Raw genomic sequence first — 14,640 nt, 5'->3', positions numbered from 1 at the left:
GTGTGATGAGTGTCTTCTATTATATGTCTTTGTGCAATATTTTGCTTTGTTAATAATTTCTTTTATTACAGTGTACTCATGACAGTGCTATCAGTCAGTTTATTGACTTTGTAGTGCTTGATCACTAAATGTATATATTTTTTTTTTTTGTTTGTTTGTGTCAATTATTTAATTTATTGTGTATTGTAGTTAGAGAAACGGAAATAAATTCCGTTCCGTTTATGTCGTCTCGTACCAACCCTTGACGGGTGAAGTTTGTAAGCGGTCATTGGTGAATTGACGGGTCACGTGGTACAGAAGTTCCCGGATGGTGGGAACTTATAAAACGTGCATGTGGTGACATACGGAGTACTTTTTCTTTCTTGGAGATTGGCCTGGACGAACCTCATCAGGGGCGATCGAGCGTGAAGTTTGTTTGCTAACGGATTAGAAGGAAAGAATTGGAGCGGTGGGGCTAGGAAGAACAATCCAGATCCATCGGCATGAGGAAACGGTATGTGCCTTTTGCGACAATAGTATTACATAGTGGAAGGAACATTCATTCAGTCATCATATTTATTTCGCTGGAAAGGACTTTTTCCCAACACGTGTGGATGCCCCATTTCCCAATCGACTGAATCTAATGTGTAATTCAAACGTGTGTAATTATCGTCTGTAAATTAATTTGTATCTTGTTAGGTTAAGTCTGTGTCCCCTTTGTTTTCCCTCTCTTATTTTATTTAATTAATAAATTTTGTTATTGTGTAAAGTTCTCGTTTTTCTTACCGATCTTTATGTCTAGATTGTTTTGTCCATCCCAGACGTTACAACTTTCACTGCAATTATTAAGGACAATGATTTTTTTCTTGTTGTGATTTATTTCTTATCTCTGTCATACTTTTCCTCATCCTACTGAATATCTTAATCTTTTGCTACATAGCATTACAGGGGAGGGCTTGCAATGCTGTGTGGCAAAACCATCTATTTTACAAGATTACAAATCTTTGTAAAATCCCACAAATCTCAGTGAACCATCTGGTTTTGTTTTTGAGAAAGTGCACATATGTCTTTATATATTCTTAAGTGAGAAATCAGATGTTTCTTCATTTTGGGTGGAGAAACTGTAGTGCTGCTCAATAATTTGGTCTAACTGTAAAAGTAACTCGTTTCCTTCCACTGATGAATCAGCCACGATTGATTTAACTGCCAACCCAATGACACTAATGTTGCCAGAATTGAAGATGCAATTTAACATATCTGCCATTTAAAATTATTATATTTGAGCTAAGATTCTCATACACATACCAACATAGGTATATAAAAATGTCAATCTTTGTTCTTTCCCAATTGAATAAATATGAGAAGGTCTTCTAGTTTGCTTTGGTCATTCGTAATAAAACACATACAATGTCTTTTGCATATATATTGGTATGAGAGTCCACACTGGAGAAAAAGAAACAAAGGAAATAATGTTATAATTTGTTAAAAATTTTTCCAACCAAAAAAAAATAAGTTAGCAGGATATGATTGTATTTTTTCTACTGACCTTGCTTCCTTGTCCAGAGATGACACATCATCTGAATGTGTCACTTTTGACTGTATTGGGAACATAACATCAAAAATTGCTATTGGTTTAACTAACCAACATTACCAAAAATGGACATGGAACTTTAAAGGGGAGGACCCCCAAATAAAATAGAAAAAGTCCATTGTCATTGAGTGTTTGTTCCATATTTGGATACACCGCCTATCAAATCCTCACCACAGATTGCTGCCAGTGACCAGATCCAACCCACCAGGTGCCCATACCACCATCTTATTAAACAAAAATAATCCTACCCACCAAGTGGCAATACCATCCTCCTATGGGACAAGTCCACCTGCAAGTGTACAATCTTCTCAAGGGGTCTAGAACTTCAGGTATTTAACAACTCACAATCACTTGTAAACTCTCTCTCATGGTTGGGGACCCACCAAGATAGACCAAATGACTTATAAAGTATAATTATCCTAGCTTATATATACAGTAGCGAACTGAAAATCGGAATCAATTGGGGACTGGGGTTGTTCAGATTAGGGATTTGTTTCGATTACCCATTATGTACGAATAAATATATTAACCTGTCCGATGTTCAAATTTTTCTCCGTTGCGTGTCGCTTCGTGTTGAATTTTCGTTGATTTTAAGCCCAACGAAAATTTTTATAGTAATAATCAAGGCTATCGTATCGTTAAAAATTATTTCTGCATTTTGTACAAACAAAATAAATATATTGAAGAATATAAAAACACGAAAATTATACTTTAGACGTAAATTTAGTATCAAAAACGTTTGATTCAGCACGACACAGTCCGACTGAAAATCGTGCCGATTACCGGCGATTCCGATTACCAGGGTTCCGATTTACGAGTCTCTACTGTATACTGTATATATATGTGTGTGTGTGTGTGTGTGTTCATAAATCACCCATGTAAATTAATAAACTGGTATTTGTTTAAATTAAGTGTAGTTGAGGGCAACTTCTTTCCACTGTGCTATCTCTTGGACCTCCTCCATCCCTAATCCGACTGCCTACAAATGCAATCACTTGCATGGAGAAACAACTTAATGCCCATCATGGTTTCTGTGTCTATGCCAAAGACACAGTGGTGTCAGATTCCTGATATGGGCATCCACAAAGTGGTGCCGACTCTTCGGTCAAGTGCTGCAAAAGCATAGGAGGCACTTGAGCATTGTCACATTGGTATTAGACTCATTAAATAAAGTGTTTGTGATAATATCAAATTTTTTAAAAAATGCCAACAAAAGGGAAACTCAGCCTGTCTACTGACGGAGCATACAGCACTAAATGTTGATGGTAACTATGAATAACTTACCTGGTTTCATAACAACAGATCAGGAATATAGTAGGTCTCAAGTGAGTATTATTTGTTGAGACAAAATGTTTTTTTAAGAATAATGCTGGAGAGTGCAATTGCTCTCACTAGTTGGAGTAAGTGCATCCAAGGAAGATCCAAATAAAATCAAATTTTATTTGGATCTGTTATGTGATTTACAAAACAAGATGAAATTGCCTGAGAGTAACTTTCTCTTGAAAAAACAGTCTAGGGCTATTTTTGAACATTTTATTCCAGCTTATAGCAAGACCGGAAATTGCAATAGAAAGTAATTAAACTTTGTCTTTCAATGCCATTTTCCCATGTCTTGGAAAGGAAATCATAACTTTTTACATTTAGTGACTGGAAAACATAAGTGTTCTTCCTAGATTTCTTTTTGACAAGGTACTCTGAAACTTTACTGTGGTTTATCAGAATTGATAATTACTCATCCAACATAATGTTGGACACTTGACTCTGTTGGAAACTTCACAATAATGGAATAATTAGCTGCTAGTATGGTGTCTTCTTCCGCCACGCACAAACTTATCTCAAGCACTCTATGTAGTATGCAGATGGAGTGCATTTATGCTATTGGCATGGCTGCACTTATTCCCATGATCAAAATTACAAGGCACTCTCTGGTCTGTTGTGACAAAGCACATGGACAAAATGCTTCAACTTGCAGTATTTCCTGTCATTCCTGATGATATTGGTGTAAATATTGAATCATAAAATCACAAATACTGGATTTTAAATACAAAAATCCTGTCAGAAGAAAAGACCAAACTTCTCCAGACTTTTCAAACAACTGTGCAACCATAGAATTAGCCATATCAAAATCAGCTTGAATCAATACATGTACTTACAAGCTACAAATCAATTTATAGGTATTGGCTTAATTTTGATTGACTGACAAGACAATAAGGAAAGGTATAGTACCCGATGGGTGCACTTATGTACCTGATTATATCCTTAAAAATCAAAATATGAAATGTTTAAATCAAGATAAGAAAATTCCATTCACATTTACTAAAATAATAAAAACTATAATAATTTAAAAGTTTTAGGAATAGTGAGAAATGTAAAATCCAAGAAAGCAATATAATGTGTTTGCCTGCACATAATAATTTTCATGAATCTTTGCGGTTAAATGGAAAAATTATATTTTAATGAGAAGCAAGTGAAAATTTCAGATAATTTTTAAACCTTGCCTTTGGTTTTTATAAAATAAAAATATGAATTGAAATTATAGTAAAGTGTGTTTGGTTGCTCTTTTACACAAAATAGAAAGAATAAAAAAGATTTCAGGAAATATTTCTTTTATTAAAAAAACAAGTATAAGTATTTTCGACCCAGATTTATTCCTTAGAATTCAGGAAAAATTTTGTGAAATTAAAGTTGATTTTCTAGAATTTATTGAATCAGGAAGTGAAGAAATGTATATAATACATAGTGTTTATCATTTATAGTTACAATGAGTACATTTCAGTGTGCATTGATCTCAGCCACAACTGATGCACTAGTGAATGATTTAATAAACTTTAACAGGAACGTCTGGCAATGTAACAAGATGGAACACCATATTGGTATTTGCAGACTTATTTTGTCAAAATAACTTTGGGTTAATACAGATCAATAGTAGAAATAGTGTCAATAATATAACCACGGAGGTGGCCATATTGTTTGGTTGAAGCTTGCCATATCTACAGCCTGACAAGTGCCAAGTGCATTGGTTGCTGCACTGAACTAAAGTGTCTGAACACATTTTAGTACATTGCAGTTCACTAATGCCTTGTTTATGTATACTGGATTGTACCCAATTACTATAAGAATCAAAATACAAAATCCAGTTTCTGAAATTGTCTCGAATTTTGCAATAAATAATCAAAGTTAGTCTTTATTATGAATTATGTTGTAAATGAGTATCATTTGCTAGGTATGTACTATTGATAGTGAAATTCATTTATAAAATAGGTTTCACTATATAGTAAATGATAAATAATTATTCATAGATTAAGTCTTATGGCTAGTTTTTGGATACTTAATGTATAAAATTTTTAGAATTGAAATAATGTAAAATCTTTATCTTTTGAGATCAATAGCATTCCCTATGAGGCAATCACTAATGTTTCTTGTGGCTCTGTCATGGATGCTCTGATAAATTATTAAATAAGTATAACAAAGTTTCTGCAAACTTGACTTAATGTGGACTGAGAAGGCAGTGAGTTACCAAAAATAACAAGTTTGATGCTGCATAATGATGATTCTAGTCTAAATAGCAGAGTTTTTGTAAAAGTATTATACGTGCAAATTCATATACATATTAACTACATAGCAATAGTGACTATTTCTATTTGTAGTTAAATTTTAATTTAAAAAAAATTATTGGATATTTATTGGCTACTTTCAAGTTGATGACATTCGTGTCATGGCATTTTGCAATGGCAACTTGGAAAAAGGATTATATTCTTTATTAATATGTGGAATTTATTCTATTATGAAGTGTCACCAGTGAAGAATGATAACTTAACACAGAAGTAGATAGTATGAGGTATGCATTAAGAAGAGACTAATCTCATTCTTGAAGAAGCATTACTCAAATGAAGATGTGTTTTGGATAGATATGGCAATGCCCCTCTGCACTCCAGACACAATTGCTGTCTTTGATCAACATGAGATATAAACATTCTTTGTGACAACAGCATGCCTAATGTACCCTAGCTGAGACTAATGGAATGATTTTGGTATCAGTTAAAGCAGAAAATGCAATACAATGATGGATCAAGCCAGGGCTGCTCCTAGCTTTTGCGGGGCCCAGGGCAAATCTGAAATTGAAAGGCCCTTTCTAAAAATAAACTCACTCTCTCTGCATGCCATATCAGAAATTCTGACATCAGCGAGCACCTGGCGCAGGTTAATAAGTGGTTAGTTAAGGCACCGAGGTGTATCCTGGGGGAAGTTACAACCAGTGGTTCCCCATTGCCTTCTCCAGTGCACGTATGTTACGTGAGTGGAAATGTTTTCCAGGAGGTCTTGTAAGGGAAACTGACCCCTATTCAGGTGTTATAAATGTGGAGAAAACCTGGAAAACTCCACGTGGCCAACCCGTTTGAGCACAGCGCAAACCCATGATCAAATTCCCAGTGTTTAGCAACAGAACTGCTCGGCCACTGCTGGACACAAAAATAAACTAAGTATTAGTAAAAAAAAACTAATAAGTAAAATAATTAACGTTAACTGTTCAAAAATTTATTTAAACAAAATTGCAGAAATTATAAAACAAAAAGTGTAAAAAAATTATTTTTTAAAGCTTGTATGTTTGTTTATTTTTATCTTAATTTTTTTTAATGAACCTTTTGCACTATTTTATGAAATATTAATTTTGTGGGCTTTTATTTCAGCAAAATCTTTTCTTAAATCATTGCAATTTAAATTTTCACATATTTCGTGCTCAATAGATAAGAGTCAGATTTGTTAATTGTTCCTCTGTCATTGTTGTCCATAAATAATTTTTAATTAGTTTTAATTTTAGAAAAACTTTGTTCTGCCGATGCTGTTGAAATTGGAATTGTTAATAATAATCTTAAACTAATGGCCAGATTTGGAAAAGAGTCGTGCATATTTCTCAGCATATTCAAGCACTGTACTGGTGTTGCATTTTCACCATTAATACAGATCGAACAAAAAATTTTAATTTCTTCATATAAACTGGCTCCATTTATATCACGATTATCATCTTGCATTAATTTTAAATCTAAATTCATGCAAAACTTTTTAAGTTGGTCGTCTTCCATTGTTCGTAATAGTGGAATATTGTAAAGAAAACCGAAAATATTAATATGATTTTCAATTTGTTCAAATCTTTCTTGTAATGAAGCTATGGCTTGATATATTGTGGCTGTACGCCATATATTTTTGCACATATGTATTATAGATTTAATTAGTTTTAATAATTCTCTCTCTTTCTTAATCCTTCCTTCTAACTTTCTTTGTTCATTGTTCTGGCTTCTGGGAATAGGGGCTTTCCACTCCCCACCCACCAGGGGGTCGAGTGGGACAAAGACTTCAAGTCGAGGATGAGTTAAAATCTGAGTCACAAAGGGTCATTCTTTCTCTGGCCGGACACGAAGAAGCATGGACGAAAACAGCAAGCTCGTGAGACGGAATTCAATGAGGGCCGAATAGAGAGCCGTGAGGTAAGGATCCGGACAGTAGAATCAGAGCCACCGAAAATAAATTATAGTAGAAGATATTTAAAACATTGAAGAAGAACCCAGAGACACGCAAAACAAAGCACAAGCTGGCATCAGAGTTCAGTGAGAACAAGGGTATCCCACTATCCTGTCAATTCTTCTCATTTCCCTATCTCTATACTTTTCTATCTTTAGGTTTAATTTAGTTAAGGATCGCGCGGGTTTGATTAGTACTGCCGGGCAAGTAGTTACCAAGAAGGTAAGCTACTTGGGTTATTGCTACCATCGGACAGTAAGAGAAATTGGACCGAGGGAATCCAAAATAACTCATCTGTATATAATTGTTTATCGCAAAATTAAATTTGTTTTAATTGAATTCACATGTCTGTGTATTCCTATCGTGCTTCACTTCCTACTGTCTTTGATGAAAATCATCAATTGTTTGTTCTTTTTGCAACCTGTTTTAGCTCCATAAAATATTTAAGTGATTTTCTGTGTGGCAACGATAATTCATGTTCATTTAAGCGAGTTCCAAGGTGCTTCCAGTCAGAAACATCTTCATTTACTAATGCTAAAGATGATCTTGACAATTGGTTAGGACATAAATAGCAGTAAAAACAAAATACCTTATCTTTTAATTTTGAATAGAGAAGCCAGTTTCTGCAATATTTTTCTGCATTTAAATGTATTTTTGTATAACAAGATACATTAAATTTTCTACCTAGTTCATCTATGCAGAACATTGTAATTTGTTACTTGAACAATGTTTTTATTAATTAATAATAATCTGATTTTCTCAGAAGGGTGTGATGGCCATGTTCCAGGATCGTCTTCCGATATGGTTGATAATTCTTTAGTTTCCTCATTTGCGCTAAGAAAAAAATCTTGACCTTTATCATTTATAGCTCCTCATTCAATAATGAAGGTAATACTTTGTATGTAATTTGTAACTCTTCTTTATTTTGTACACTAGTGCTAGCTATAGCCAGATCATTTTCTTCATTATCAGTTTTAAAATATTTTAAAAGAATATCTTTGCGACATAATGCCATAATTTGTATATAGTTTATAGGTTTATATTATTATTTTTTTTCTTTCTTTCCTCAATCTTTTTCATACCTATCAACTTTCTATTGTTCTCTAATTTCTTTGTTCCCCAAAATTCGAGAACTCTCTACCTATGCCCAAATCCTGAAAGTGTGGGAGGTGAACAATGGGTAGAAGAAGGTTCTGGAGCGATCTGAAGGGAGACAGAGCCACTTTTTGGGTAGACACCAGAGAGATCGGACAGATCAAGGAGAGACTCTTGGTCATTTTGTTAGTAGAAGACGAGTATGGAAGTTTGGTGTTAAAGCCAGGAATAGGATAAGGAGACGATATAGTAGGAGTCTTCAAGGTGTTTTGCAGAAGGAGCATCTAAAAAGAAACTTCGATGAGAGGTGCAGAGACTGCCTGAAAGTGGAGTAACAATCTGGTGAGACGAAGGTAGTTAAGTTCACCTGAACCACCAAGGGAACATTCAAAACAATTGGGTACCCCTATCCTATCTCTCTTCCTCCTTCATTTATCTATGTCTGTCTTCTATCATTTTTATATAAGTAGGTTAAGGTAAATTTAAAGAAAACACAGCCTGTGCATGCATAATTCAAAAACGGTATATTGGATAACTCTAGGCATCTAAAGGATTGTAACAAAGATTTTTATTACAAATTTTGTATATATTTGTGTCATGAAAAAAGAAACTTATTTTTTTTTGGCGGACTTGCCTCAGAGTTGGAACCTGTATCATTCTAAAAATCTTATGTTTGTACTCGATAATAAAGTTTTGTTCTTTGTGTTATATCTTGTTGTCATTCGAGTAACCCTGAACATCACATGTTTTCTTTTCTGGTTACCACTTAAATAATTTCTGTTTTTATCACAATCTCTACTCATACTCACTGCTAATGTTCTAAATCTTAGAAAAAATAGAAAATAAAACTTAAAATAAAAAATGAATAGAAAAATAGAGATTAAAAACATATATAATAATTGGAAAATTTGAAAAACTTACTTGTGTTAGTAAAGTTTCAATCCCAAATTTTAAAGTTATCACTATAACAATGTTTTTCTCTGCTGTTTTACATAATGGAGTGCTGAACGAAGAAGTTAAATTAAAACACCTTAGTAAATTTAAAAAAGTACCATTAAGCAGCATAAATTTGTTCAATTAAAACATTTATTAGCTTACAATATGCTCAAGTGTATAAATGTCCTATGCTATGCTAACTACACCAACCTGACTTGGTGCCTAGTTTTGTTGGTAGGTTAGATACTGCCAACTTACAATTTATACTATAAAAACTATTTTTTTTCTTTATTATTATTTTGATTATTTTTAAGGTAATTATTCCTTTATAAAAAAACTACTAAATAGAACACTAATAAAAACAAATATATTTGAATTTAAGCATTAAACAGTTATTCTTTTTGTAGATCATAAAATCAATTAGTAGCAAAGTTGTATCAAGAAATCAAGATTCATGAGATTTTTCCAGTGTACCTTACAATTATATCTTAAAATTAAGTTTTATGTTGAAATACAAGTTACATTTTAATTATAAAACATTATTATGCTGCATCCTCTTAAGTGCGGGGCCTAGGGCAGTTACCCCAGTTGCCCGGCCCCTGGGGGTGGTGTTGGATCAAGCTGTGTTAGTCTGACAACAGTATTGTTTTCAGATCATAAGATAATTAATATGCACAGTTAGTCTGCCCTCTATCAAGATTGGTCATGTATCCCTCTTCACAATATTTGTCTGCAATTTCTGCTTTGGTGGTATTCCCTTTGCAAACATCGACATAGTATTTTAAATGATGATCTTTATTCCACTTGTCTCCAAAATGTTTCTCCAATAATTCCACCACATCAGATACCTCCTTAGGATCCTTATTAACAGGAATCCTGATAGTGTTTCTTTGGTTCTGTTTTATTCAGGAATCCCAACAGTGTTTGGTTGTGTTGCAAAAAGTATTGTTCTCCGCACACACTATACACAATGAAGAGAGACAGAGTCGAGATTCATTCATGTGTTGCCAACAACTACCCGAACAGGAAGTGAGCAATTGCATGGTAACAGATTGTGTGGTGCATATTATAGCTTGTTTCTCTGGAGCAGTTTTTTTCAGTGTGTGGTGTTACAACACTATTTTGATATTTTTTGTATTTCTTTTTGTAACAGTTTGTCCACGGTAAGGGGTGCCACCCTTACCTTTCGTTGAGGGGTACTTAAGGTGTTTCCCTTTGTTTCTTACTATTCTTTTATGTGTGAGATTCACCTATGGCCATCAGCCATATTTTAGTTTTATATAGTTCATAAGTTCTGTATTTCGTTTCTATTTTCTTCTCTCATTCCCACTTTCATACTTCCTTTCCATTGTCTCAAAGCAACTCATATGTAAACCGTTACTGCTCAAGGGGGAGGATTGCCCTTTCCAAGAACTGAGAGTCAAACAAAGGAGGAGGAGATTAAGACTTCTCCGAATTTGGGGACATAGACAAAGAAAGTATGAGCCCAAGGCAGCGTAGGAAAAAGAGAGGAGACACTTTCTGGCTGGACCTCGAAGGAGACAGACTTAGTAAGTAGTGCTCCAGACTGAAAGAAAGGGGACTGCGAATTGGGAGAGAGCCTGCTGAGACCAGAGAGGAAAGGAAGCTACGAAGATTTCTAAGACATCGGGAGAGTTGAAGGATCTAGACATAGAACTGCTGGTTGAGTAGAGAGAGACAACTACGATTGAGAGTGTGTGAAAATCATCAAGGACGTCAACTACACGACTTGGGCCCGGGTACTTTCTATCAGCCTTTTCTTTACTTTTCTTAGTCTATCCGTTTCTTTTCCTTGTTAGTTCTAAGATAGTTATAAGGTTAGGTGAAAGTTAGTCATTAAGTTCTCCCTTTATGTTTTCCTGTTTGTTTGTATTACGCGTGCATATTGTATATATGTGTAGTAATAGGAGGCGACCAACTCCCCTGTAAAGAGATAGAAGTGAAATTCTGTCGAGTTGGGATCCATATATTAAAAGAATCGCATTCGGAAGAAATAAAAAGGAGTATTCACCGTATGAATTTTTATCTCCGTGTTGTTATTTGAAACCATTACTCGTGGACTCACAAATATCTCCTTCCAAACTACCACACACCAGCAGAGAGTGAAGAGGACAAGTAAGCAAGGAGTACGAAAGTGAACTGTGTAGAACTTTATTTTTGTCCATTTACATCCAAGTTTTGGGAAAGACTCTTCCGAATAAACTATCTCAGGATTTTTCTACTATTTGGATTCAAACAAATTGAAATAGTTAAACTTTTTGTGCTAAAAAGAAAAGCAGGAAAATTTTTTGTAATTTGAACTTCGTGTGCTTAATATTGTAGCCCTTTATTTTTTGTACAAATTAAATTGGATTCCCCTAGTCTGTTACTACTGGGAATTACAAGTGTTTATGATACATTTTACAACCAAACAGTTTTCTCTCTTTATTTATCATGACATATTGAAAAAACAGGTTAATTGCAGTAGTGCTGTTTGACACAGATTGATTCGAAGGATCTGCCCACATGCTTAACTCAGTTTGTCAAGAAATGAATATAGTACGTCTTGATCCGAGACTCCTCGTACTTCCTCTTCTCCTCCGTAACTTAATTCAATTCTTTTTCTGCTTAAAGGAGTGCTTTTGGAATTCAAAAGCACTTACTCAAATAGATAAATGTATGTGTGTTTTTATTTAGACTCCTATAACCAGAAAAAGAATTAATTTAATATATAACTGTAACCAAGTCCAAATCTATGAAGATTATGAAATATCTAAAGTCTGATTTTTGGAAACTTTAAATTCTTCATGTATCTCAACATATATGCGCACAAGTAATACTATGGAATGATCAAGTAGACAGAGGGAGGTGTTGGGCAAGGCAAGAAGGGTTTAACATCCCCTTGACCCCTTTGTAATTCTAACCCCAAGTGTTACCTTATTATTACTATTTTAATTAAGCATTGTGATAACGTGAAATGTTTTATAGTATAGAATTAAAAAATTTTCATCATGTAAAGTTACATAAAGAAGTAGTTAAAATGACAATGTGAAAATATCTGGAATTGTCTATGTATTAAAGGTTTACTGTATGCTTACAAATATTTTTAAAAGCAGTGATTCATGTATAACAGAAAGAGTTGTTTGTTTATTTCTTCTTTGAAACCGTGTTTTGTTGATTGTTGGACTATGAACCCCAAGTTGAGTTTTAATTAAACACTTGGTTTTATTTCCATCTTTATTTAGTTGATCAACTAAATAAAGATGGAAATAAAACCAGTGTTTAATTAAAACTCAACTTTGGGATACCAAGTCCAAGAAAGAGTTGTCATAAACGATGATCTGAGGAGAGACTTTGAGACATTTGGATGCATTTAGGAGCAGGTTTCATGAAATCTTTTTTACATGAGACTGGAGTATCTTAGTTTCCTTCATATAACTATGAAAAATTCGAATTTCAGATTTAAAATACATGGATTGTCTATGAACTTTTTACATAAAACACATCTCAAAGCTTGATGAGTTGATATAATAAGTTCAAACCCCGCCCTAGGTCAGTTATTTTCTTCTAGAGGTTCTAAATTATTCATTAAATTATTAAAATTATAATTATTAATTTAGATAAGATATGGTGCCTAATGCTTACCTCTAGTACCAAATTTATTTGTATTAATTATTTGATTATAGCCATATTACAGCCCAAATATTTAGGCGATCGTTGGATTATTATGAACTTTTTATTTAATGCTTTAGAGTTTCAAATGTTCTATCTCAAATCCATAATAAATGTTATGTTTCTTGTAATACATAGCAGCATAATAATAAGCATGGCCGGCTCACAGCATTGTCAAATCCGGCTTGCGGCATTTAAAGTTCTTTGTACCACTTCTTACGAGTAAAATTTTTACTTGGTCACCTTGTATTTTTATAATATGTTTATTTATATGCATATTTTAAAATAAGTAAATTCTATTAAATTGAGATTATTTTATTTCAGGTGAAAATGCTAAAAAGCAAGTGCTTTATGGAGATGATTCAGTCGGTGACAGACAGAGACATTTCTCGTGCACAAAAGTGCAGGCTCTCTGCATTACTATTACAGTATTTGTGCTGTTGCTGGTGATTTCTCTGATTGCAGCTTTTGCGAGACCCGCCTTACATTGTGAGAGTAACATTCATTTTGACGATGCATCCAACATTTCTCCATCTGTAGAACATCCGGTGGACAATGTGTGTCCCTGGCAGGACATTCGCCTGCCTTCATTTATAATTCCAAAACATTATTCCTTGTTTCTTCATCCGAATTTGACAACGTTTTTAAATAAGGGCAACGTCAATATTACTTTTGTTCTGGCTCAAGATTCTGACTTTGTGGTTTTACATGCCAGAGATTTGAATATTACAAGATTTGTTCTTTTGACAAAGGACGAAACAGAAATTCCAATTCTCCAACACATTGAATGTCACAAGCATGAGCAAATTTTTATTCAGTTTCACAAAACTCTTCAAAAAGATGCAAATTATATTCTAATTATTGATTTTATGAAAATATTAGAAGAGAAATTGGAAGGTTTTTATATTAGTTCTTACAAAACAAAAGCTGGAGAAAAAAGGTACTTTTATATTAATTAAATTATAAATAAAAATTTCTTTTAAAACATTTAATTTAATATTCGTGTAACCAAATTTAATTTTAGATAGTTTTTAATGCTTTTTTTTTACTTCATATTTACTTTATTATTTAGAAGATTATAAACTACAAAATGTGACTAACCTATATTATATTTCTACATAGCACCCTTGACAAGTACAATATTTATCATAGACATAATAAACTAGTTAATGCCAGTCTCATAAAAAGATTGTACCTACTTTCATAGTCTTTGCTGTGTGTTTTACATCCTGACAGGCTAAAGGGTGTTTCTTTAATGCAGGAAGCATTAGAAACACCCATTGATACTAACGTGAACAGTACGTCACTAGTTCAGCTGGGCTGCTTAACAGGAAGGGTCCCTTATGCTTTGCACAGATGGCATCCTCTGAAGGAAGCTTACAAAAGTTGCTTCAAGAATTGAATCATTTCCTTTTTAGAATCTCTTTCAAGTTTCTTACAACAATGTAGTAGCAATGTCAACATTAACTGTGTGGTCATGTTCCAGGAATTCAAACTTTAACATGAAGCTATATTTTAGAATACAGTGGATCACTGTATTCTACTGATATAACGCGCATGTTGGGCAGGAAACAACAACCGCGTTATAAGGTGAACCGCGTTATACCGAATGGCGCGCGCGGTGTAACACAGTTCACCTCTTTACTTTAGCAATAATGTCAAGCTTTTCTTTTACTTATCATGAATACAATAATTAAACACTATTCAAAATACTGTACATTCAGGAACTCAATACATACACAATTACTCAATACGCAGTAACAATAAAATGCATTACTCACTAAAGGTTGGTTCACATCTACAGACACCGTACGTGGCAGACATGGCACAGACAATAGTTTTCACATCTA

General features: G+C 33.7%; 1 protein-coding gene across 1 annotated transcript in view; it reads left to right on the top strand.

The window, feature by feature from the left end:
• The window catches only part of LOC136984871 (endoplasmic reticulum aminopeptidase 1-like), a 73,900-nt gene that overhangs the window by 4,259 nt on the left and 55,001 nt on the right, over positions 1 to 14,640 (top strand). Inside the window, exon 2 of the mRNA XM_067282012.1 lies at positions 13,115 to 13,730. Within this exon, the coding sequence (XP_067138113.1) occupies positions 13,115 to 13,730 (616 nt within the window). The remainder of the gene's footprint in view (positions 1 to 13,114; positions 13,731 to 14,640) is intronic.

Source organism: Centruroides vittatus, unplaced genomic scaffold (genome assembly GCF_030686945.1).
Source record: "Centruroides vittatus isolate TY-2023 unplaced genomic scaffold, ASM3068694v2 contig_120, whole genome shotgun sequence".
Lineage (NCBI taxonomy): Eukaryota > Metazoa > Arthropoda > Arachnida > Scorpiones > Buthidae > Centruroides > Centruroides vittatus.
This window is presented reverse-complemented; position numbering and strand designations above follow the sequence as displayed.